This window comes from Dermacentor variabilis, chromosome 10, assembly GCF_050947875.1.
Source record: "Dermacentor variabilis isolate Ectoservices chromosome 10, ASM5094787v1, whole genome shotgun sequence".
In the NCBI taxonomy this organism is placed as follows: Eukaryota; Metazoa; Arthropoda; class Arachnida; order Ixodida; family Ixodidae; genus Dermacentor; species Dermacentor variabilis.
The window spans coordinates 39,096,252-39,122,369 of record NC_134577.1 but is presented as its reverse complement, the minus strand read 5'-3'; the positions used below and the strand labels follow the sequence as shown (position 1 = coordinate 39,122,369).

Genomic DNA, 26,118 nt, shown 5'->3' with positions numbered 1-26,118 from the left:
GGACGCGCTAAAACTCTCCCAGCTTGGCCTGAACGCCGTGACTGCCAACCGGCACAACTAAAAACGCCCGGTAATCATTCTAATCGATAAACCCGTATGTTGCCCTTCACTGGAAATGCGAGAACGCGTACGTGTTATCGCCCTATGTGTAGCCGAACCTCGCCGCAATTAAAGAGCCGCGACGCATCTGCGGCGGCCGAGTGCCTATTGATACGAAATCGCCGTATCTTTTCTTTTACCAGATTGTTCGTAGCGAATATTTAAACATGTGCACGCCATGTACAGCCCGCGGTATCTCACTCTTACGCCTTGTTTGCGAAGCTAAAGCAGATATTCTCGCTGCTTTCTTTCTATATTTTTCTGCTCTCCGAGGATTTCTAGGAAGACCGGTGCTGCGAAAACCCTCGCGCTTCGGTGGCTATACAGGGGGCCCGCGACTAACGCTCGTTAATCGCCAGACTCGGGCGCCATTAACGGCACGCTTTGCCTCCGCTTTCCTTAACGCTGCACTTTCTTGCCATGAACGAGCGGCAGTTACCCGCTTCTCCTTGCCATGGGTGTATATATACACCACCGCGCACTTACCGCGCTACGCGGAAACTTGTTCGCGACGAAGCCCCGGCATCGACGACGAAAAGGGAGGCCCGAGGTATCGCCGCGCGTGCGCAGGTGGGCGGCAGTTGACATCAAGAAGTAATTACGACCCACGCACAGAGCGCGAGCTGCTACGGCACGAAGGCGACATCCTTCTTTAAAGCGAGCACCGATACGACTCTCGGCGCGTACGGCCTGACATGCAAAGGGGGGCCCCTCAGAGAAAAGAAGCCGTTAGCGTTTTATTTACGCCGCTCTCTGGCATTCGACTCGGTCGCTGAGACTGTTGTCGTGTACGCGCGGGTAGACTTTTATTCTTTCTACTGCGCGTGTCGTACCCGTTGACTGTCCCCGCGTCGCTGCAGCTCTTGGCCCTGTTGCTGTTAGCTGCCGCAAGGGGGCGCACCTGAGTGGCCGAGCTGCGCTTTGTGAGGCTAATGATTTGAAACAACGCTTCGAGGAAAGAGGAGAAAGAAGTCTCGAGGGACTGCAGCAGCTTCGAAAGGAAGCGCTGCGTTTGCCTTGTGTGTGGTGTCCTTCGCGCTTTGCCGCTGCGGTTGACGCTGTAGAGTGATGAACACTTCTTCCGAATGTTGTCGGCATCCGCGAGTGCGTGCGTGGAAAGATTCGAGTGCGGTCTTAGTTCCCTTCGGCGTGAGCGTGCGGATTGCCGCCTTTTGAGTAACGCGGAGACCGGCGAAGCTTGCGAGGCTGCTGGCGTAGCTGTGCGAGGTTACCGATCTGTCTTCGGCCTTTGTAAGTTCTGCGGCTTGACGATTTTCTTAGCGAGCGGCTACCGGTGCAAAGCCCGCAGAACGTTGCTGCACGTTCTCTTGTAGTGCGCGCATGCGCGAGCATTGCGTCGACGATGCACGAAAGCCAGTGAACCTTTTCGAGCTCTGTGTTCAGACTTGGTCTTGTCCAAATTAGGTGGACATTCCGAAGCGCTTTCTCATATGCAACCTGGGATTTTTCGACTCATTCGTGGGATGCAGGGACTGCAGGAATTTCAACTGAGGACGATTTTCTAGTTAGGGCGTAGTATGTCACGACCAGTCAAGTCGAATAGACGAAGTGGTGTATGAACAGTCGTTATATTTCTTTTCGTTCCCAGGCCTCCGATCATGCGTTGTTTAATGGTAGATCATTTGACCTCAGCGCACTGGTTGTTTGGGTACGTGTTTATTTTCGAGGCGCTAAGCCCGCCGTGTGAGGAAGCTTGTGCGATAACGAATTTCGACGTTTTCAATGTCAACGTCTAGCTTAGGAATCTGCAGTGAACTTATTTCTTCGCTTCCCTGTTGTTCGCAGGAAAGGCCGTTGAAAACCTGACCCAAGCCAGTGACCATGGCCCGCAAGCAACTCCTGGTGGCCTGGAAGGCCCTACGGAGGGTCCTTCTACTGGTCTGCGTCTGGATGGGCGTCTGCTACGCCGTGTTCCACTTCACTCACGGAGCCGGCAACTCGTTCCTCATTGGGCCCTTTCAGCGATCCTTGCTACAAACAGCAGCGCCTCCTGAACACCACGTACCCGTGGAACCGGTCAAATCCGTGCCCACCTCGAAACCCGAGTCCTCCACGGCTTCGCAGCGCGACACGACGCCCGACAGCAAAGCACTCCTAAACCTGCGTCCGCACGTCGACATATCTCCTTCCGTCTCCATGAAGGAGTTCCTGTCGAAGCTCTCGAACATGTCGAACATACCCAGGGCCTACTGGGAGAACGGTCGCAAGCCTTCCATCAGCTCCAAGAGTTGCGTCAAGTATCCCGAACTGTACGACCTGTCTTTCAACAACCTGTACTGGCAGAAGCTGTCCGCGCGGAACGGCACCTTCTACATCTACGGCGCCTACTTCGACAACCGGGTGCGGGTCGGCAACGTTCCCCTGGTGCGCATCCTAGTCATGGCCGACAGGATAAAGCCGCCGCCGACGTTGTGTCAGTTGTGGTACAACAATGGCGCCTACCCCACCATCTCCACCACCAAGTACACCTACGCCTGGTACTCCAAGTGGGGCAACTACCAGGACGGCATCCTGCAGCCGTTCATCGTGACCTGCAAGGCGCCCTACCTGAACCCGAAGCGCGAAGCGCCAATGTCCGTCTCCTTGGTTGAGAAGCAGTGCGACAAGCCCACCAACAACGTGCGCGTCGTGAACAACCGGCCGGCCGTCAAGCAGGACTTCGCCGTGTGCGTCAAAGGACTGGACTTCCTCAAGGACGACCTGAGCGTGCGCCTCATCGAGTGGATCGAGCTGCTCAACATCCTGGGCGCCAAGAAGATTTTCCTGTACGAGCTCGAGATCCACCCCAACATATCCAAGACGCTGAAGTACTACCAGCAGAAGGGACTGGTCGAGCTCACGCCGATCACGCTGCCCGGGGGCCAGCCCAACCTGCCCGGCCTGCGGCACAACTTCCTCAGCATGAAGCTCACGCACAAGCGCCAGAACGAGCTGATCCCGTACAACGACTGCCTCTACCGGAACCTCTACTCGTACGAGTACATCGTCCTGCTGGACATCGACGAGGTCGTGATGCCCGTGCAGCACCGCACCTGGAAGGAGCTGATGACCGACGTCGTGCCGATGGCCCTGCAGCAGAAGAACTACACGAGGGCCAGCTACAACGTGCGCAACGTCTACTTCCTCGACGACATGATGAACGACGATGCCAAGCACACCGTGCACGAGGTGGGCATCCCGGGCTACATGCACATGCTGCAGCACGTCTACCGCGCCAAGAACTTCACCAAGCCCGGCTCGTACGTCAAGTGCTTCCACAACGTGGAGCGCATCGTGTCCGTGCACAACCACTTCCCGCTCAACTGCTTCGGGACGTGCACCACGTACAGCATCGACACGCCGTACGCGCAGCTGCAGCACTACCGCAAGGACTGCGTGGGGCCCCTGAAGAAGAGCTGCAACAGCGACTTCAAGGTCTACACCGTCAAGGACACCACGATATGGAGGTACAAGGACGAGCTCATACAGAGGGCCACCAAGGCGCTTAAAGACCTAGGCTTTTTCTCATAGCATCTAGTGATCAAATTTTAACATTTACGCAAGAACACAAATGATACAACGTGCCAGGACCGCGTCCGAACCTGCAGTGATTCGAGCGCATTCTTTCCGGCTTCGACTTACTGCTGGAAAGCGGCGTCGCAACAAGTCGGGACTCGGCAGTGTAATCCACGCAGCGTCCTGTGATCGAGCGTGTGGTGTTGCTTGCACAGGGAGTCCCTGCCAGTCGTTCGTGTGCCTGCGGTGTGCGTGCGTGTGTGTGTGTGTGCTGTGCTTTTCCATGCGGCCTACAAGTGCGTATGTCTGTGCGTGTGCGCCGAGGGCACTTAAGGACATCGGTCGCGCTGTGTCGTAGCGTCTAGTGATTCTCTGTGTTTGTACGCGTGACGTCAGCTCGAGCGCCTCTGGTTTAGTGCCTATAACGTGCGGGTCGTGCCCTTTGCTTAGTGCGTGGTTACAGACTGCGAATGGTAACCCTGGGCTCTTAAGGGGGGGTACGCGCGTCGCTTCTCACCGACTGCCTCTAGTAATTGCGAAGCGTACTTTTGTGCGGGGAAACCTGCCTGGACGCTGTGTGCTATATCTCGTGCCCGCCTTATCTGGAGTGTATTAGCACCTTTATCGACGTGCTCTTTTTTTTTTTTTTTCATGTGCCATAGCGTTCCTGGTCTGCCGCGCGCGTGGTAAAAGTATAACGACTGATGTTGTCACGCGTTGAAAGGAAGCGTATACGTTTTTGGTTGAGCCTGGTGAACACTTGAGAACACTTGAGAATCTTTTGTTGCTAGTGCTGTCAGTCTTGTTTGTCAAGTATTTTTTTTTTTTCGCCAGCTGTATAGACTACGTCCCGTTTATGGTGCAAGTTGCGAATGGTGTTTTTTTGTCGCATTGTACAAAGACTAACACTCATTTGTGACGTAAGAGTCCTGCAGATTGCGCTTGGAATTATTGTTTTGCGTGAGTCGTAGCCATGATGCATTCATTCCGATGGTTCTAGATGGCATAACTGTGGTCGCGCGATCTTTTTTTTTTTTATGCCTTGTCTAAGAGCGCCTTGTAGATGTTTTGGTTTAGTTATCGCGTCGTTGTTCTCACTTAAGTGTGATCAGTGCGTCACACCATTTTTTTTTTCTTCCTCCGCCTTTCCACCTGCCGTTGCGTCGCAGATGTGTATTTATTACTGTGATTCCGAGCCCAGGACGTGGAAACCTCGGGCGGGCCTAGTTAAGGTTTATAAACTGGAGTGGCATCATAGCTACTCCTAGGAGCCCAGTATTCAGCGCCGATGTGTGGCGTTTTTTTGTACATAAAAGAAAAATACATTCAGGAAAATGTTCTTTCGAAGAAACGTGCTGGTCATAACTGAGTTAATCACTGTAGTATCCTTTTTTTCTTTCGTTTTTTTTTTAGGGGGTCGCACGATGTTCGTATACGAACATGTGTACGCAGGGGGGCGTGGCGTAATCGCGTGGCATCCGTCTCTACGAGTTGTCGCTACAATAAACGTTTCATTTGTTAAAAAAAAAACTAACCGGCCTGCTGCTGTGCCTTTCTTGTGCTGTGGCGTTTGCCAGTCGAACAGCTCAAGATATATACTGCACGAAGGCTAACAGTGAATCCTTTCCTCTCCCGTGTCGAGTTCTGTCTCGCTTTGATGCTACTCGACGTGTTTTATCATCAGAAAACGTGCGGATTGGACGAGCGCACACCACCGGCTGTGCGCGACTCGCACAGAGAAGTGAACAACTAGTCCTCAAAGATGTACTTGTGAGAGTATTGCTATGTAGACTCTAAACGTCTTAGAATAGTAGAGAACGACACTTGCGGACGCGCGTTTGGACGCACATTCGGGCAACGTGTTTTACTTTGCGGTCGATGGGAGTTGTCCAATTAAAACGCGACATCGTGGGCCGATTGAACGGTGCGTATGACTTTTTTTTTTCACCACTGCAACAACAATAGTCCGAAAAACGAAGCAAATAAAAGTATGTGCTTTTCTTTTTGTAATTGTGGACGCTTATTCGTCTTCACACTCGTCGGGGTGGCTGAATGGTCACGGCGTTGCGTTGCCCAGCACGAGGTGGCGGGTTCGCGTACCGACCGAATTCCGATGGCAGTGGAACGAAGAAGCCCTGCCGCACTGCATCCTGGGTGTGCGCGAAAGAACCCCGGGTGTGGTCAAAATTATTACTCGCTTAAGATGTGGTACAGCCACACGATTGCACACCGAGAACTGTCCATCGTGTAACGTTTCCATTGAATCCAGGCACGCTGCGGCTTATGCAGAAGTGACCTCGCCGACGAGTAGGCGACGATGGCCCACAACAGCGCCCTGCGAGTGACCGTCCAGTTTTGTTCTCGATCGGACACTAATGCTCTGGTGCGTACATTATTGCGCGAAGACCATGGAACGTACCGGACGCTGCCAGGTCGTATCATTGCCGTCTTCATGGACTCGACTCGAGGTGTACAACTGTAGATACCGCCCACCGTGCAAAAGAAGTAACGCAAGCTCGCTGCGCAGGTTACGACTTTGTGTGGCGTTCACTTGGCTCTACCGACATCTTGCCGACCTTGCAGGCAGTCTGGACAGCGAGGTGTGCGAGGTAACCGAAACTGCCGAACACGTCTTGTGTCTCTGCCCGCCATATGATGTAGAAAGACGATAAACTGGCAGATTGTTTGTCCAAGTTCATCCAATAACCATTGTTTGTACGAAACGGTTCTATTGAAGTGTGGGACCTTGGCCGGGTCCCTGTCGTCGGGGTGATATCCCAAATGCTTTCATCATTCTTGCAAGACAGTTGTGTAGATCTAAGACTCATCAACGCTTTTCTATCTCTCTTTTTCACTACCAATTTCCTTCCGAAATGCTGAGTAGCAGGTGACAACTTTGATTTAGGCGAACGACTCGGCGTTTCTATCATTCTCTCTCTCTCTCTCTCTCTCTCTCTCTCTCTCTCTCTCTCTCTCTCTCTCTCCAAGGCACTGCGAGTTGAAAAAAAAGGAAGACACGGAATGTGCACGGAATCTGGAACACTGCAATTGCGGAAAATGTGACTTTTTCCAACCTTAAAAGCAAGCAGTTTTGGAAAGGAGCCTGAAACCGGAGTCTCGTGGTCTAGGTGCGGCCCGAGAGATCGTCGTGCGGCCTGTGGCACATCTAGGGAAATCTACGCGGCTTCACCCTATCAAACTTACTGGACCTAATTTGAAATGTTTGTAACACTGTGTCGCATAGCTGAGGAAATAAACATATTGTGATCGTAGTACTGCGATATTAACGTGTCTCAGCGTGTTTCTCTTTAACCACCTCGCTTCCATTTGCAGCTCGCTGACCCGCGCAGTCCACGGAAACTATTGCGCTATATATATCCCACAGCTCTAAAAGGTTGCCTGTGCCGAACTAAAACATTCATATGTCGAACCTCCTTTTTCAGTGAAACTGTCTTTCTTCGGTAACGTAAAGGTGGATCTGTAGACATAATACATGGCACGAGCAGGTATACTGCAGGTTTTTGCCCAGTAAGGTGCAGTAAGCGCAATGAAATGTTCACAATAGATTCCCGAACAGGTACGTTCGTGCAGGGAGGTTTAAAATGTATTTTTTAAAACTTCCACGGTTTTATGCTGTTCTCGTCAGTACAAAAGAAAATAGCCTATACATTCACTCTTAGTTTCATGCAGCGAACTTTATGCATTCGCCACCGTATTTTTGTTGTACTAGCATGGGGCAGTGCGTCGTCCGTATAGCAAAACAATGGGAAAACCGTGGTCGCTTCAGTGATGACGCCACCAGAAAGGCGCTGCGATCGACCGGTGTGCACTATGAAAATTAAATATATTGTGCAAAATTTTCTGCTTTAACTAAAACGCTCTGAAAACACAATTGAAATTATTATAATTTGAAAAGAGAAATAATACAAAGTGTTTGGATATATCAATAACGCCGTCTAAGCAATCGTAAGTCATGCCGCGTTCCTGATCGTCTGCTCAGTGTTTCGGTTGCAGGAGACAAACGCTCTTCTGCTCGCTCCCGTTCGGTAGGCACGCAGCTATTTTTGTTGTGAAAATATTTCGAAAGACACGAGGATGAGAAGCCCGGAAGGAGCACCTGCGCAGTGGCAGGTGAGTTTCACGGGATTCCTTTCATGCTACATCAGCCAGAAATGCGGTCAACAGGTTTTGTTGAACAACAAGAACAAAAACAAGTAATGCTCTGTGAAGAATGCTGCTGCCATAGTTAGGACATTTCGCTCCGCAAGAGAGCGCCGAATGTCAAGGAAACATAGAGTTACTGTATATGCTACCACAGGTAGCAGAGTTGCGCGTAGGTCCGCCATCTTGCCTGGGAAGCAACCAAATCTGTGCGGCGAAGCCGCACTCCGTTTTTGCAGGCGGCATGCCTACCGTATCGCCTATCGACCGGTGGTGGTTTTGCATCGCTTTTGGACTGCTTGTCCGCCTAATCGCAAACAAAGCGCATCGAAACAGCTGACTGCATAAGATCGTCAAGAAAAAGGCGCCGAGATCGGTCGCCACCGAAGCTTCGGCCTAGCGTATCCGCCGAGTCCGTCTGCACGCTCTCGGCGCGTCTAGGCTCAGGAATCAAGAAGTCTAACACGGATAAATCACTCTATATTTCAGCTTTCGCATCGGTGTTCTTAAATAAACCATTTTTTCATGTTTACAGTGCCAGCACAAGTAGCGATGAGCGCCGATGTGACGCGTCATAAACACAGGTATATATGTGCTGTCGCGGAAGGCTCCCGGCACTAGCCTGCGCTTCTCTGACGAAGATATATGACTTGACAGACGTGTCGACTGAAAGGCATCACTGAACTAAGAAAACGTTGCATATCCTTCGCGTGAAGAACAAGAAACAGCTATCCAAATCAGTAGTAACAGCCCATACAGCGTCTCGGGTCGGCGGTTCATTTAGGACTTTTTTCAAAGGTAAAATGCCAGTCGCAAGTGAAAATAGATGTTGTGGCACTTCCGAGCATGCTACTGAATACGGACAGCAAAATTTTCTTTGTGGTACAGGCGTGAGTTTTATATGCAGGGCGATAGCGCATCTACCATGACTGAGCGAGACGTCTCTGAAACTAAAACTGCTTCTCGATCCTTGACATGGCATATTATCCACTCATGTTCTCCTCCTGGCGTGCGTGGCGCAGTGGTAAAGTACCGGGCTTGGGATCTGTAGGTCCGACGATCGAATCCTGGTCGGAGCTTTTCTTTTATTGCACCAAATCGCTCGCTGTTGCTTTTTGTATTCCAACAAAATATATACAGTGTCCAGGCACCGCGTATTTAACGCGCTAGAGTTATTTTTCGCACCAGTACTCATGCCTCGGTGTACGCCGTGCCTGCCCAGCATCCAGCGCGCGGCAGTGGGCCCATAATCCGGCACTGCACTGAACACTGGATAATGGGTACTCGGTTGTGCATTAGAGATACCTGCTTATGTGCCAAAGCTCTCAACGTGTAGGCAGTCTAAAACATTACTGGTGAATCAATGACCAACCATTAGTATTTCGACACTGGTACCCCATTAGACTTGCTGTAGAAACGTACCCACCTGGCACTGGATATCAGCCACACTGGATATCAGCCACACCTCCAAGTACCACTTCATTATGTGCCTTTTCACTGCAGGGATTCCAAAAGTAACCTTCTGTGGGAGCGTAGTGAAGGTTTTTCTCTCACAGGACTGACATAGCTACACTGACATAGCTATATAGCTATCTCTCCGCAGCTAGCCCGCACGCGAACAGCGAACGCCAAGGTCGGCCAGATTCGCTTTGAATTTGACTGGCGATAACTTGTGTCAATCCAGTTCGCTGCAGCGGCGGCGTCGGGAAATACAAAAATTGGCCCGAGCATCTGCTTCTCCGCAATGCACGGTTGCTTGACTACCACGTGATGACGCTCTGCCAATAGAAGCGTGATAAAACAGACGCGCAACTCTGCTACCTGTGGTAGCATATACAAGGAAACAGTAAATGCGCCCGATTTGAAGAAGGCTGGAGTTCTAATCGCTGCGCAGGACCTAGCACGATGCTCGGAAAAAGAAAAAAAAAATACTTTCGCAAATTCAGCGCTTACTGCGCACATAAATGTGCCAACGCGGCAGGAAAATCCGCAGCAAGCAATCCGAGCTCCGCACGGATATGCATGACCTCCGCGACAACCATAACTGCTGATCCCGAAGGTCATGTGTTGCACCATTATGGCTCCGCGTGCCAGCAATGACTCCAGGCTTCAGCGTCAGATGACGCTGCGACAGACTGCCCTATTCCAGTATGTCGTAGTATTGCAGCTGACGCCTTAATATGAATTTCGGATTGCTAGACACGTGGATGGCAGTAACAACGCTAGTAGCGACATCCTGTTATGGTTTGTCCAACCACAACCCCTTGGAAACGTTCTTGTGCTGCGGATGTGCGTGTCGGAGGAGAGAAAGAAATCGCTGCAGACGCCGTAATAATTATTTCGGGTTACAGGAAACTTAGATGGCCACAACGACGCTGGTAGCGACATTTTCCCCCTGGCGTAGACACTACCTTTTATCTATTTATTTATTTTAGGTGTGGAAGGGGTTGCGCCCACTTAACCGGGGACGGGGCCTGGAAAGACCGCATGCTGGCTACGAAATTTAGGGTGGTGTTCGGGGGCGTTGTTTCACCCCATGGCTACGCCACTGCATCTTGTGATGCTTCTTCCAGCCACAGCACGTTAGGAACGTTAGAAAGCCAACGCTGCTTTAGTCAAAGGAAAACTAAAGAGCGAAAAAAAACTATGTTCAAGGAATAATGACATGTTTTCTAGGTTCCGAAAACTGTGCCACACGGTCTGGGCATGTATATGGAACACACTTGTTTAGCATGAAGGCAATATAGCACGAAGGTGATACTAATGTGAGCGTCGAAATGCCAGAGTTAGCGTCGACAGAATAGTGACGTCGCGACACTAAGCGAAAATTGTATGCTTTGTACTAATGATGGTATGGAGGGTTCGCGAATAAAGAAAATATAGTGCTGCGTGTGTTTCTTGTTTCTTCTGGTTGCACTCGCGCCTGCCAGGCACAGCAATCACAGGAGTGGAGCGAGCCAGTATATATCGTGGCGTCATGAAGCGTCCGCCTCCTGGGCACTAAAAGCTTTTTTTTTTGTGTGTGTGAGTTAGTCCTATACCTTAGTAAAAGGGCTAATGTCGAACATGGTATGCCACTGCTTCATCAACCGTTACGTCACTTCCGATGCTTTGCACCAGCAGCAAAGTTGAATATTATTGGTCACTGCAGTAATAGCTCCGTGACCTCTTTGGTTCAAGTCTGCGCAAGAAGATGGCGCCACTAACGCGATTGGTCAAGTCTACGGACGAGGAGGAGGAAAAGATATAGAGGAAAGGTAAGGAGGTCGATGAGATGAACGTCCGGTTTTCTTCCCGATAAAAGTGAAATGAAAAGAAAAGGAGATGGGGGAAGCATTAGCACTGCTTGCATGTGGGGCTGCAGATCACGCCTGCAATCGGTCACTGAGACCATTTGATTTGATATAACTGAAGTAGAGCGCCCGTGTTGCTTTGCAATCCTGCGACGCATGGTCTAAGAATCTGTCTATCGGAAAGTGGTCTTGTCATTGTGATACAGTCCTAACGTTATTGAGCTCTGCCATTAGGATGAGGAATAGGTAGGCTTTCTTAAAAGCCACCAGTAACAAGAGGTGGCACAGTAAAGTTTCGTCACTGCGGGAACGGTTGTGTGGCATTTGCAGCTTCAGCCAAGGATCAAGTCTGTGTAGGCGGCAGTTCGAAATAGTCCGGGCCTTCCAAGAAGTTTACGTCTTGGTGCGCGAAAAGTAACGAAGATCCCTGGTCCGCGTCTATATTGGAAAAGGGCAAAGGAACTGCACGGGCCCTTTTATGGGCTGACCGGGTAGCATCGTAAGCGAGGTCGTTACGGACCGTGCCGCAATTGCCCGGCAACAATTGGAAGACGATGTCATGTCCAGGGGCGTACTGGGAGCATACACGGAGCCGGCCTCCCCCTCCCCCTAATTAAAAAAATTGTGTGTACCAGGGATACTTGCCATAAAACAACGTGCTACAACACACCTCTGCCCTCCTCCCCAGGTGGAGTGCGTACCCCCCCTCCCACCAAAAAATTTCTGGCTGCGCCACTTGTCATGTCCACTAGATAGGACTGATAGAAAACTTGATAAAGAATGGTCGACGAAATAAACGCGCGGCGGGAATTCCACCTATCATCGATCTGTAATTTAGTTCTCTGGAGCCTACGCTAGCGCGCTATACACCTACTGAGATTGTCAGTTAACCCTCAAATTATTCTTTACCACATGGGCTCGCATCGCCCAGCCTTCGTAGCGAGAAGGGCACTTCTACTCCGAGACCAGCGTCAGATGCTTTATGTGTTCCTGATGCACCGTCACTGCAGACTGGACACTGAGGCAAGAGCTGTCGTGCGTGGAGACACCATCAGTGCGCATTAATTTTTTTAAAGACCGGACGCGCACTCTCCATCTGCCTTCTCTATGCGATATGCAGCTTCACGTCCTATGGCTGGGGCGCAACCGGCCCGTTACCAAAGGCACGTTGACCTTGTTTCTGGATTATATTGTGCCGGGTCGGACCTTGTGTCTGGCGGACTTCACAGACTTTCGTGGTATCACGGTACTCTGACGAAAAAAATATGGGCCGATGCCGACCGGTAGTGCAGTCTAACACAGCGTGTCAAGGCTCTAGCTGTCGCGAGGGGGTAATGTGAAAAACGGGCACGTGACACACGCACCATACGCTTTAAAGAGCGACCTTGGCAGGAGAGAAGTATGCGCGTGATCGTAGCCTCATGGTTTGAGCGTGTGGCTGCTGTGCTGGAAGACAGAGATTCGATCTGACCATCGGTCACGCATTTCTTTATGGCGTTATAGGTGAACTTCATTCTCTTTGGAGGTACCTAACAGAAAAGTGGAGGTGTGTTGACCGAGGATGGGGAGGTTGAACGGGGAGGGGAGGCTGGGCATGACCGCATACTAACACAAAAAACAATCGGGAGTGGGCCACGTGCCCGATGTTTGTCCCCATCACCTCAACCCCAGTTACACCGCCACTAGATGTTGCAATAAGCGGTGCGTTATGATATCGAAGGCCACGGTTTCGGTGTACTGCCGTGTCGGCGATCGTGTTCAGACAAGTGCAAAAACGTTGCGTTCGAGATGAAATGCATGGAAAACGTTAAGTTCGTTCCGAAAATCTGACGTGGGTCTAGCGGCGAAGCACCCCTTGGTGTCAAGCTCAAGTGGACAATAAAGCGCTTGAAAATACGCATTGAAGAGGAAGGACTGGATCTCCTTCACAACGCGAGCGCTAACTTTCAACACATGGCTCATTTGAAACCGAGACACACAAATTAAATTCATTTACATACAAATAAGCCAGTCATTGAAAGCGGGCACTCGTGTGGTGTCACTGTCTGATCGTCAACGCCTCTAACTGTTATATGCGTTATACCTGTCGCCATGTGCGATACCAACACGGCCGAACTTAAACAGTTGTCTTATACACAATTTTCCAACGGCGTTCCAATTTGACTTGCATTAAAAAAATGAGCGATTCGCTCTTAAGATCCGGGGTGTCGAACCTAAATCTTCTCGGGTTCGTTTCGGCTTCGGGTTCGAGCTTTTCGGTTCGGTTCAGGCTCAGCTCTGGAGCGAAAATAATAATATAATAGTTCGAACCCCTTCGAAGCATCCTGAACCGGTTCATTCGGGTTCTAACGGGTTCGAAGAAAGAAAAGAAACATTCGCGTGCCTCCGGTTCAAAATGTGCAATGCGTTTAGAGAAACGTAGTTCTCTTGGCTACTATACCTATGACAGTCCGTCTTCTTTTGCACGGACATTAACTTGTAAACGTTATCACAACTATTGTAGATCTTGGGGTCGGAAATTTGTAAATTCAGTGAGCTTTGTGGCACCCCGGGCGCCTATGCTGTGGTTTACCCCGATACCAGTCATCGATACATGCCCCGAAATATTCTACTTTATTAGATTTTTGAAGTTGTCCGCGCTCATTCATCCATACTGAGCAAAGTGAATATCTATTCTGCTGTTAACTAGTCATGTAGTAAATAGTCATCATAGTAAAACGGGCTGCTGGGCTAGTTCATACACAGCCAAAAACCGAGCACAAGACAGGACGAATGAGGCGAGGCGACTGGAGTCAACTCACAACTACTTATAGTTCCGGTTCGGTTCTATCATGGAGATTATACTCTTAGAACTACAGAAAAGTGAGGTAGTTGGTAGGGGTTCATCATGGACGGAGGTGAGGCGTGCAGACACGGACAGACACGGAAGACACGGAAGGAAAACCAGACAACGACAACGCCAACTATCAACTGAAGGGCGCACTGTGGCAGAGATTAAAGTAGACACGAAACTTATCTGCACGTGCGGATCTGCTCCGAGTGCCCTTCAGTTGATAGTTGGTCTTCGTGCTGTCTGGTTCTTTCGCCTGTGTGCTTCTCCAACTCCAGGAAGCAATATTCGCCACCCCCAGCACCGCTCAACTGAAGGCAATTTTTGCGGTCGACCTCGAAAAGGCTTTTGATAACGTCCACCATGACAGCACATTGGAGGAGCTCCAAGCAACTGTGGAGCCAGGCTACATAACTACGTCCGTTGCTTTCTTCGCAGCCACATATACCGTCTCACCTTATAGGCGGCGCCACATCCCCAAGCTACGACCACCGCAACGTGGCATTCCACAGGGCTCCGCACTGTCGCCCACTCTTTTCAACCTCGCCATGTGCCACATACATCGAGCGCTGGTCGCCATCACTAGACTATATACGCCGATGATATTCCCGTTTGGATGAATCACGGCTCGGCAGGACACATACAAGGCACCCTGCAACATACTCTAAGCAGCATATATCACGCTGCTTCCCACATCGGCTTGAGATGTTCCTCCACCAAATCAGAACTACTACTATAGTCCATAACCAGCGATGGCAACCGCCACGCTTAAAGCTCGAACATAACGGCCTCCCTATACCACAGCCTAAAACTATTCGCCTCTTGGCACTCCACATCCAGCAAGATATTCGTGGCTCTACCACTGCCAATCACCTACGAAAACAGGGCGAGCAGGTTCTCGGCATGCTCCGTCGTATTTCCAATTCCTCTCGTGGGCTGAAAAAAATGGATATGTTCAGACTTTGCGACGCCCTATTAATATCCCTCCTCCGCTACCATCTCCCGTACACTCGACTTACGCAGCGGCAGAAAACCAAGTTGGACGCCTTGATACGTAAAGACACCATGATGGCTACGGGGCTTCCTCTTAATGCCAGCAACCAGCGCCTGCTCGAAATGGGCTATCACAACACGGTTGATGAACTTTTGGCCATCCACAGACGCCGTCAGGAAATCCGCCTTCTTCTCACACAACAGGGACGACACATTCTGACGCAACTAGGCCACCATGTTCCACCTCCACCCTCCTCTACGCGAAGCTACTCTTCCCAATGCTACTCGCTCACAACTTCACATATCACCACTGCCTCGGCACATGTATCCACTACTAAATTCAGCCCGACGTACCCAACGCACTGCATACTACATCGCAATCCACACCGATCTTATCTTTACACAGATGCCAGCACGTCTGGGACACATACGGCCATAGCTGTCACAGATCAATATTCGCGTGCCATCCACACAGCAATTCTACCTCGCATGGACCCATGCACGGCGGAATTGCACGCCATAGCCGCAGCCATCACCCACGCTCCTTCAGCTTCCACTACCTCGGTACCCATCATATTCACGGACTCCATGGCAGCTTGCCGGCGCCTGATACATAACTCGCTCCCCCACACGACATCGCTCAACAAATACAACGTGACCTACACTCGCATGTTGAAATCGTCTGGTTCCGCAGCCACCAGGCTATGCCGGGTAATGAAAGGGTTAACCTGTGCTCGCCCGAGAAACTCTTTTCCGGACTCCCGTGATCCCTGGATCTGCCCAGACGAGCACAACAGCCTCACCCTCCCTCGAGCCATACAAGCGTTCGCGCTGCTTATTCCCTGCCCTACACCCCCACTTCACACGTCAACACGGCACCATCATCCGCAAAGCACAGACAGGCACCCTTCCAACCCCAGCCTGCCTTCACCTCCTCCACGGTCTCACAGAAGATCCCCCTCCCTGCATACACTGCGGCGACTGGCCGAAATCCAATCACATCTTATGGATATGCCACCCGCCCCTCTCCTAGACTTCTTTATCCCACCTCATTATCCCTACCTCCAAATCCCGGGTGGCTGACTACAGCGACCACATATCAGGAACAGCAATACCTGGCAGCGTACATCTCAACCGCCATCAAGCACGCTGACAGAGGCGGCCTGCACTGATGCCACCTGCTTGGTAATCCACTGAGATACAATAAAGCTTTCTCTCTCTCTCTCTCTTTCTCGCCTGTGTGCGTGTCTGCACGCTTGACCTTCCTCCATGATGAGGTTACTTGGTTCGACTACCCTGCTACAATCAAATCGCGCGCTCACAGCGAGCCGCAGGACGAGCAGCTTTTTGCCTACGCACGTAGTGCCACCTACCGAGCGCACCGCCTAGCTCTGCAATGGCATTCCAAGGGGTGACGACTACTAGCGCCGCTAGGCGAGAGTTGCGGTTTTCGCTTCAGCTCTTCGCGTTCGCTAGCTCGTGCTTTCCCCGCTAGAAGCCGCGATTAGGCCACGCTTCCGCGCATGCGCGTCTGTCCCCGCCCCGCGGCGCCCAAAGAAAGGCGCGAAGGCAGCGCGTCAGCGCTCGCAGTAAGCAGCTGCTGGTCGGGCCAATTCGACGATGCCGTGGTGTGGAGAAGAGGCGGTTTTCTCGAAGTTTGTTCGGAGAAAAGTGTCCGCGACGGTGCTTAAGTCGCGCGTTGCGCGCGTGGAGTCAGAGCCGCGATGCCGCCGACAATGAGCGGGATCCGAACCGTGTGAAAAAAAAGGTGTGCTGCGGCCGGCGACCGGTGGTCGCGTGTGTGACTCATAACCGCCGACGCCGCGTCCCATGTGAGGAACAACCGCTGGTGGATGTTTTCATGGCGAGAGTCTCCGAGTTCCCCATCAGCCGCGGGACCGGCGTGACTGGTGCCATGTTGTGGTTCATGACAGGCGTCGTGCTCGCCGTGGCTACCTTGCCAGCAGCGACTGCGAAGAGTGAGTGCACGCGACAGGTTTTGCATTTGCTTTGCGCTGACAACTGGAGAGAACTGTCAGCGAGCGTCCCAACACGGGAAAGCGCTTCGAGTCCGGTATCAACCAGTGGGCGCTGCTCAATTTTCTAATTCTTTGAACCAGTTTCGGATGCGAAAGTTGTTTGCACTGAATGTTAATATTTGTGATAAAAAAAAAGTTACGGAGAAAAGAGGGAGGAGAAATTGACGCGAGTCAACTTTTGCTCCTCCGCATCGCAATAGGAAAATCCGCGCGACCCACATGCAAAAGCTGATATTTGATTCGGTCGCTTTCCGAATGGAAATATCGACTAAGCGTTCAGAGAAGCTTTCAATGAAATGAAAAAACGGATCAGTTGGCGGGAGGAGCGTCGCTCTGGCCTGCTGCTCCACACTTCGGCAAAGTGTAAACGCAGGAAAGTGTATAGATTAGGATGAGAAGTGATGATGGAATAATAAGAGATGATGACTTTCGGTACCAAAACGTACTTGATCATTTTCCCTGACGCCCTGCTGCACAAGAAAATACAAACTATACGCACTATATATAACACATAACTGCATATAAAAGTGTATAGAAAGATAAACTATCTTCATGTTCAGAAAAAGAAATGCAACTGATTGTAATCAATCACAGATGTCACATCACCAAACCAGAGCCACTTATCCAGGCTCGCTTCACGCGAGAAAGTGAAACAGCTTTTGCTATTCACTTACGAAATTTGCCGCATGTTTCTCATCACACAGAGGCAGGGAGCCTTGAGAGGACGCAGTGAGTGAGAGGATACTGTGGGCACACGCAAATCCATGGCGAAGAATGTCTCAAGAATAGAACACACGCAGCATTCGGGATCGTTGCGTGAAAACTATTTTACATGGACCAAGTATTGGGAAGACTGAATACCTTCCTTCGCATATCAGTTTTGCCCGCCGCAGATATGCGGTGCTTGGAGTGTACTCAGTGCGATGTCGTCTCGGCTCGACTGCTGCCAACGTTTTCTCGTTAGTGATTTCACACTTGTTCATCGTTGCAATTCGCCGCTTGCCCACCAAGCTGGCAAACTGAATGACTTCACATGCGCGCGCTACGACGATACACGCGAACGGTCCCAGCGCAAACAGGGGTGCGCGTGGTTTATGTCATCCGCCCTGGTATCGCGTCCACGGAGATATACGATCTCCTCGGGGGGCTCGAAGTCTAGCTGTACGTCTAGGTCCGAACAGTGCGGTGCCTCTGTGTTCGAACGCGTGCCCTTCGCTCTTTGGGGCGAAGAGGAAATGAGCTCCCATAGAAAGAAAGCGAGCTTCTGGTGCGGCCGGACGAAAGTTTCTGCAAGCAGGCCATTCATTTGCCTGTTTGCGTGGGATCACGCGTGTATTTATCTCTAGTTGTTTTCGCCGTTTACTCGAGTTCTAAGTACTTGATGTTGCGAACCACGCCAAAGGTTGTCCGCTTTACACGTGATCAGATTTTGTACGCAGTGTGTGTGTGTAGGGGGGGGGGGGGGGTAGTTGAGATGGGGGACACGGTTACGTGCTGATTGCTGCACTGCCGTATCCTTATAAAGATAGATTTAAAAAACCAATATGCTTCGTAAATTTAGCTTTTTTGTTTGCGCAAGACCTACACATCTGTGGACAGCGGTCACTTCAGTGGTAGCGTCGTCACTCTGAAGTCCACAATGTCTCCAGACAGTCTGTGGACATGTTTGCATCGCACGTTCTAGTCTTTACGGACGCAGCCCATCCACTCACTATAGAGCGTGAACAGGTTACATATATTGCTTAGAACTTCTAGTGGCCTTGTATCGGGAATGCTATAGCTTTTCTATAGACTGGCAAACGTTTTGTCAGCGCTGCCAGACTTTGCGAAGCCGATGACATTGGGCAGATGGCTGAACAGTCGCCACTTTTATCATCTTCCCATTTCTGCTGGACTTTGTGGGAGAGGGTACCTGTGGCGCACCTTAAGTATAGTCCTAAAGACACGGAATGTAAGGGCGTGAGTCCATGTCCCCCTTCCAAGGGTGCAATACGAACAACGCCGCGCTCCCCGAAGCCAGCTCTTCAGCTGCGCGTTCAGCGGTCTGGGAACTTTTGAAAGGCACTGTGCGGCACTATCGCGGGCGTATCTGAGCCGCAACGGAGGCGTATCGCTGCGCGTCACATCTGGAACTGCGAAGCGCGCATCCGTCGCATTCTGCCTGGATGATTGTCCGTATATATTCACATATAGCCTCCCCCCCCCGACGCTTGCCTACAAGAATTTGCAAGAGGGGGTCGTTTCGCTATAGCCGTCGTGATGAACTGACTTGCGCTACGATGTTTCTGACGAGACAACGCTCCACGCGCGAGTGATGCAAAGGTCGTACTTTATTCGGATCTAGTCCGGCTTGACGCGGGCGAACGTTACACGCTACGCCGGCGCCAAGTGGACGGTCTGCGCATGCGCTGTGCCAGCAGCTCATCGTCCACAAGTGCTACTGGCACTACTGGCGTCGCCGGCGTAACGTATACGTATAACCGACTTCGTCGGCCGCTGCCAGGCACTCTGGCAACGCGCGCAGGACTATGTCCGCGCCTTTGGACTCCGTTCATTTCTTATCATTCGTTATGCTGAGTGACTGGTGGATCCCGATGACTGTGGCGTCGCCGAAGCCCATGGTGAAGGAGAGATAGGAAAAAAAAAAATGTTAAGAAGCACATCCCGTGATTGCGCGCCGAGGTAGACTTCCGTGAAGACACGACTCGTATGCCGCGAACTCCGTGGGACACGCAGCTATACTACACGCGTTTCCGTGGTCTCGAAACCTGGCCTGCTGCTAGAAGATACCGCAGGAAGCCGACGCTGTTACAACGGTTAGAGTGAGCCATTTGGGAACGCGTGATAATAATGGCCAACTCTTCGAGCCTTTTGCCGGAACCTTCCGAGGTGCGATTTTTCTTTTTCCGAATTGAGCTATAGGAAATTGAAGTAAGTGTTCCTTTCAGATGAAGTTTAATTTTAGTACAAGCGCAGTCATCGCAGTTGTCTGATTCTTGATGTCGTCGTCATCGCAGCGTTGTGAGTTTATGGCGCAGAAGTGTTATACGGCACCTGATATCTGCTTTTAGGCGTTATATCTGATTAAATTTACTTCTCCCGCTGCGCCGTTTCACTTACTATTTTCTTGCTGCACTACTTCGCTGTCGGAAAAGCAATCCGCTGCGGACACTTCCCGTACATAAACGTCGCCAAACGCTTCGCACGCTTTACGAACCTTTCCTTTAAGGGGCCATTTGGTCCGCAGCCCGCCGTCCTCCAAGAGAAAGCAAAGGGGAGGCAACTGTCACTTCGTGATTCCTCGACGGGCTTACCCCGCAATATCCGTTTAATCCGTAACAGATCAAGACGGATGATTTCGCTCCGCAGCGATAACTTCCGCGTAGGTCCACCCCCTTCCTCTTCGAGGCGCTCCTTTTCGAGCCTTTGCGCAGCTTTCGCTTTGCCTCAGTCGAGTGTTTCCTCACGAAATCCTTCTTTCCCGACATCCCGCGCCTCAACCTCCGGCGTTCAGTACACCGCCAGGCCCTAGAAGCTCTTTTCTGTGTGTGTGTGTGTGTGTGTGTGTGTGTGTGTGTGTGTGTGTGTGTGTGTGTGTGTGTGTGTGTGTGTGTTATTGTTACTTTTATTCTCATCACCCTTTCGCCAATCTCTTCTTCTGGAGTCTGGTGGGAGTTTCCCGAAAGATGCAGAACCACTCCCCCCGCCCCCCTTCCCCAACGCCGAGGTGAAACGCGGGTTCCGGGATTGTTTCAAAACAAAACCGCCCGCGATTTCTTTCCGTCCATATCTGCGCTGGAATTGGCATTTGCTTCTCTCGTCTCGTTTTGCTTATTCGCCGTATATAGGGGGCGCGCCGTACGCTGTTGAATGCGAGGGCGCGTTGCGAAGTTCTCGCGGTGTCCCGATTGTGTGTGTGTTGCACTCTTATCGGCGAGGCCGTGCTGCTTCCCTCGGAGCGGCGTTCTCGACGAAAACGCAGAGTCAAAGTTCAGGAGAGCCAGCGGCGACCGCCTTCCTATTTCGATTCCTTTCCTTCTTTTTATTCTTGTCTGATTTGTTTTGCGGGAAGTTCGAGCCTGCGAGATTTGTTTGGAAGTCGACTGTCTCCGCGACTTGACGCTTCCGCCCCCCTTAAGGAAAACGAAAGAAACAGATCGAAAGTTTAGACTAATAACAAAACAAAAAGACAATAAGAGAAAGAAAAAAAAAGAATAGATTGCAGTTAGGCAAGCGAGAAAATTGAACGGCGGGGCACGGCAGCGCGTGTTGTTAGCTGCCTCACCGCGCTGTCCTGGTGCGAAGAATTTGCATACGCCGTGATTGATGGTCGATGCTCGATGTGCCGTATAACCGTAAGCGTGTGATTCTAAGAAAAAAAAGAAGAAAAAAAACGGTATTTCCGTATTCTTGGTCCCGAAGGTTTCTTTTTTATTTCCCTTCCTTTCGCAGATTGAATTTGCCAGTGTGGTATATGTAGCGGTTCCCTTATAGTGCGTCAGTGTTTTGTTCTTTAGTAGTCGAGTTACGTGACTCCCAGCCTGAATTCGACTCGGGATTCGTCAGCTCTGATTCGGACGGGCTGGTCGCGTCGACGAAGCTTCGAGTTTTTCTGACGTATGCTAATGCCTCGCGACGCCCTAGGCTATGCAGAGCGCGCAACCGTCGTGTGACCCTCGTGCGTTCTCGCACTTTGAGCGTGTTCCTGCACTGGCGCTTTCTTTTTGAAAAACAAAAGTTAAGAAATTAAAAAAAAAAAGTGTCACGCTTCTTTGAATCAAGCAGTGAGCGAGTCTTTTCCTTGACTAAAGAGTCACAGGGTAAAGGAATTGCGCGCGGAAATCCTCCGGGAGGTGAGGCAGCCGTGCTCTGAGCGACAACTTTCTCGAGTGTCGCTCGTATGACGCGCCCCCGTCAGAGTAACGTTCCCCTCGGAAACCGAAAGTTCGGTGAGCGGTGCGGTTGTTGTGTGGCCCCGTTGCATCTGGCGTTGTTTGTTGTCAAGCCCCCGGGAGTTTAGTCTTTTTCCGCATGTCGTTGGTCACGGTTCATGAAATCGCGACGATATGGCACGCATGCCTGTGTGTAGCCCCTTCTGGTTTTGGTTGCGACATTTCTCTCGTTCGTGTGAAGACCACAGAAAAAAACAACGAGAAAGAAAGAACCGTCGACGACACGTAAGCCGTCTGTTTCTTCGCCGGTTCTGGAGTCGATAGTCGCGCCGCTACAGCAGGAACTTGAACTTGTTTAGGTATGCAGAACAGCGCGAAGACGAGGATGGAAGACAGAAACTCATTATGAGTGTGGCAGCGCAAGACGAGACGAGGACAAGGAACGAAGCAGGACTTGTCCTTGTCTTTGTCCTTCCTTGTCCCTGTGTTGTCCCGCGCTACCGCACTCCTAATGAATCATTTCCAACTAGCCAGGTTTCCAGCTCTATTGGTATGCAGAAAGAAACAAACTGGGTTCTGGTTGAGTTCCTTTGACTCTGAGGGGCACCTGTCTTAACGCTGCGCTATCTAAACATGTTCTGTCACTGACTGGACCAAACCTGAAGTGTTCTCGAAGTTTGTTTAAATGACTTAGAGATGAGAGGAACATCTGAGTAATTTGCGCGCGGTTATTTGTTTTTTAACATGAAGTGTAAGCGTGTTTGCTTTGGCATCCGCTACCTCGATATGCGCGCGAATGTGCGAGCGTTCTAATTTATTATTATTATTTTTTTTTGTACAAGAACTTTCTAAGCGAAACCGGCGTGCACTGAGTCTCCACTGAGCAATCTGTCGTTCTACCGAGTGTACCGATGACATCCTCGCTCCCGCATTCGCGTGAATATGCGCGACATCGCTGTTATTTCTAAAGGAGACTCCTGGAGTTCATGTTTGCCAAGTGCCTTGCCCCTGTTTGGACGGGTGCATTAGAGAACGTCGGAAGCCGACTAAATGGATAAGTGAGCGGCCATCTGCTGAAATGCGTCCGTCGTCCACGCACCGCGACTACGGTTCGCTCTGCGTTGGCTGTTTGCGCGGGGTAATGTCGCGATCGAGCGTCTGCTTTGTCGCTCGCAGTTTCGAAAAATGCGCCCGCGCCGATCTTTGCACAGCCGTTTGTGCCAAATGGTTTTAAGAGCGGACGCGCATAGTCAGTAAGGTAGGCGCGTTCGAATGGCGGTATAATCGAATGCGAATGTTTGAGTGAATGCACCTTGGAGTACAGGATATCTTTACATTTCTAAATAAAGTGAAATATGAAGTCTAATGAAGTCCGCTTGGCAAAAAAAAGAGAAAAAAACAGCACACTCTTTTACTCATTCTTTTTCTCACACACTCTCTCTATATATCGATTGTATCGTGTGATGCGTGTAGTACTGTTCAGAATTGGAGGTCTAGTCAACTGCGGAGCCTGCAAACGAGAAGGAACTGAGATGTGATCGTACCGAGCTTGTCGCACTATCACAGTGACGGTAATGAAACGCGGGAAGGAGCCAATTAGCAGGTTCACGCAAAGTGCTGCGGTCGCTGATGGAGCGAAGCGTGATAGTCTACAGCTCTTCGAAAATTGTTTTAAATTTATGCAAACTTGGTGAGATTGTGCGAACGATAAACTGCTTTGCCTAACTCGAACTAAACAAACAAATAAATAGATAAATAAATAAATACAAAGTAATTGTAAGTGACTGGAAATTATTGAGCAGCAGTTTACTATGCTCCACCCGCTTGCTCAGCAGTTGCAGCCAGTACATCTGTGCAGCAGCCGCTGCTCCCTTGGAGGAGTACGATTCGGAATACAATCGCCACTTGGCATCTGTTTCTCTCCCAGCGCACTCCAATAAGCGTTGTTGTCCCTCATATTCGAATGAGGACGACTATTCGACGACTTCGAAGAGCGAATTTTCGAATCGGAAGCAACTCCAATGTCAAACACTGCTGTACATACCTATTCGAAATGTGTGTGTGTGTGTGTGTGTGTGTTTGTGTGCGTGCGTGCGTGCGTGCGTGCGTGCGTGCGTGCGCTTAACACGACTGCGGCGGGGGTCTCCGCATTGATGTGAAGTCACGCTGTGCAGCTTGACGCGGAGGCAAATATTCGTCGCGCCCCTGCTGGCCGCGAATCCTGGGGGCTCCGCGTCGCGCGTATTTATATCAAAGTGCGACGCCGGTCGGTGTTCGGTTTAATTGGAGCGCAGCGATACGCCCGCCGCTCCGCTGGGGAGGGCTCGTTCGTAGGAGGGGGGGGCGGCGGGGGGGGGGGGGGAGCTCAGTAGCGTTTTCTCGCTGGCGTCACGAGAGACAGATTTCCCAGGACGGCCCGTCCACGTCTCTCTCTCTCTCTCTCTCTCTCTCTCTCTCTCTCTCTCGCCGGGCGCCTAGCTTCCGGCGCACTTTGTAATCCGGATGGATGACGGCCGTCCGTCCGGAACGGGTGCGCAGTTCACGAGCTCGTGACCTAACCCCCTCCACCCACCTCTACCCTTCGACCGTCGCTCCTCCTGCTGGATCGCGGCGACAAATTGTGCCGGCGCGCGTTCTTGTGCGTGCGCACGAATGCGCGCGCACGCTCGCTCGCGCCCTTAGTGCGCGCTGATGTGATTTGATTAACGTGGTTTAACGTCCCTACATACAACACCGTGGCTATGGGAGACGCCGCAGTGGATGACAAATTTCGACCGTGCCGCGGGGTTCCATAACGTGCACCGAAATCAAAATGCGCGAGCGTTTCCTGTCTCTTTATTTCTTTCTTTTTTTACAAATTTCGGCCTCAGGGAGTCGAACCCGCTGGCCCTTGCTCCGCAGCGGCAGGTCATAGCCAGTGAACTATATACCGCAGCGGGTAGTTGTATGCGCGGATTCCATAGAGTTTCCTGCTAAGTTTGCTAGAAGGAAAGCTGGCCCATCTTTCGACTACCATGGAAATAAAGGACATTTTACGGTAGTTACTCGTTAGAAATGTCTGAACGAATCCGAATTCGTTTCAGCTTTGTTTTCTTTTCTCTTTCATTTTTTTTTGTCACGAGTTATTCGTTTTATTCGAAGGCACTGCAGACTTCATCGAAGGATAGTTACTACTACTTACTTACTACTTACTACATGTACACGCTATCATTATACTCATCATTACAGAGTGTAATTAAGTACTTGTATAGTGTGCGATTATTCGTATCATAATTTTTTAACAAAAAAAAAGCTGACTACTGTTCGGAGAATTACGAGAAAAAGAAAAACCCGCAGTGCGTCGGATACCTTGAATAAAACTTTGCACGCACGACCTCGGACACGGTCGCCACGCCTGCAAAAAGACCGCCGGCCGCGCTTACGGTCCAACAAGTCCCGCAAACGCCCAAGTTTCTCGCGCCGTCGCATCGAATTTGTTATAACGAGGGATTCGCTTAATACATGCGCAGCGAAGCGAATTACGAAGCCTCGGGCTACGCGCTATATGCCGATCCGCGGCTGCGCGCGCACAGTTCGCTGTACCACGCCGCCGGCAGCAAGAAGACAATGAGGAAATCTGCCCGCGTTTATATATGTGTGGCATCCCCTGCGCGCCCCCGGGGCCATACAGCTTTCCCGCTCTCCCATCTCGCCGCCGATTGAAATTAATGGGAGCAGCGCCAGCACGCTCTCGCGGTCTCTCTCTGTATACGCTCTCCGTGTTGCTCGCGCCGAGCGTTCTTTGCTCGTTACATATCGCTGTGTGGCGCCGCCGTTCCAGCTTATTTTTTGTTTTTGTTTCTGCGAGTTTTTTGAAAGCCGCCCTGCTCATTTCCTCCGCGACGACCACCGCGACCGGCTGCTGCTATTAGTTATCATCGTCGCTTTCGTTCTTTATTGTTATTGTTATTTATTATTTTTCACTTCCTTCTTATATTTCCTGTCTCGAATCTCTCCTGCTCCTGTCGCGGAATTCCTCTTTGTACACTTTGAACCCGACGCGCCTGTGCTTCCGAAGCGCTTTGTGTAGTTGTTGAACGCGTGTGCGTATACAGTTATAAATGCTTTCGTTAGTTGCATCTGCATGCATGCATATATGTATATATGTACAGCCTTGTGGGTGTGCGTATAGGCGTGCATTGTTGCCGAGGTAGCGGCGCGCCCTTTTGAGCACGGAGGACGAAACGCGATTACGGTCGGGTCTCGTTACCGCGCTCACTTTGTCTTCGCTATAACGAGGAAGTTTTCTCCGGCCG

The 26,118-nt window shown here is 50.9% G+C and overlaps 2 protein-coding genes across 16 annotated transcripts in view; both read left to right on the top strand.

The window, feature by feature from the left end:
- Nucleotides 1-7,273, top strand: part of LOC142560352 (uncharacterized) — a 262,537-nt gene extending 255,264 nt beyond the window's left edge. For 14 of the 15 annotated variants that reach the window (XM_075672385.1, XM_075672382.1, XM_075672383.1 and 11 more), the window contains one exon: nucleotides 1,906-7,273. In XM_075672385.1, the coding sequence (XP_075528500.1) occupies nucleotides 1,942-3,630 (1,689 nt within the window). In that variant the 5' untranslated portion in view covers nucleotides 1,906-1,941 and the 3' untranslated portion in view covers nucleotides 3,631-7,273. Of the gene's footprint in view, nucleotides 1-1,330; nucleotides 1,351-1,905 lie in introns of those variants that run through there. The other variant, XM_075672397.1, reaches the window with a different exon arrangement.
- Nucleotides 7,274-16,219: 8,946 nt separating this feature from the next.
- The window catches only part of LOC142560351 (tyrosine-protein kinase transmembrane receptor Ror2-like), a 300,620-nt gene continuing 290,721 nt past the window's right edge, over nucleotides 16,220-26,118 (top strand). Inside the window, exon 1 of the mRNA XM_075672381.1 lies at nucleotides 16,220-16,871. Coding sequence (XP_075528496.1) covers nucleotides 16,754-16,871 — 118 coding nt within the window. The 5' untranslated portion in view covers nucleotides 16,220-16,753. The remainder of the gene's footprint in view (nucleotides 16,872-26,118) is intronic.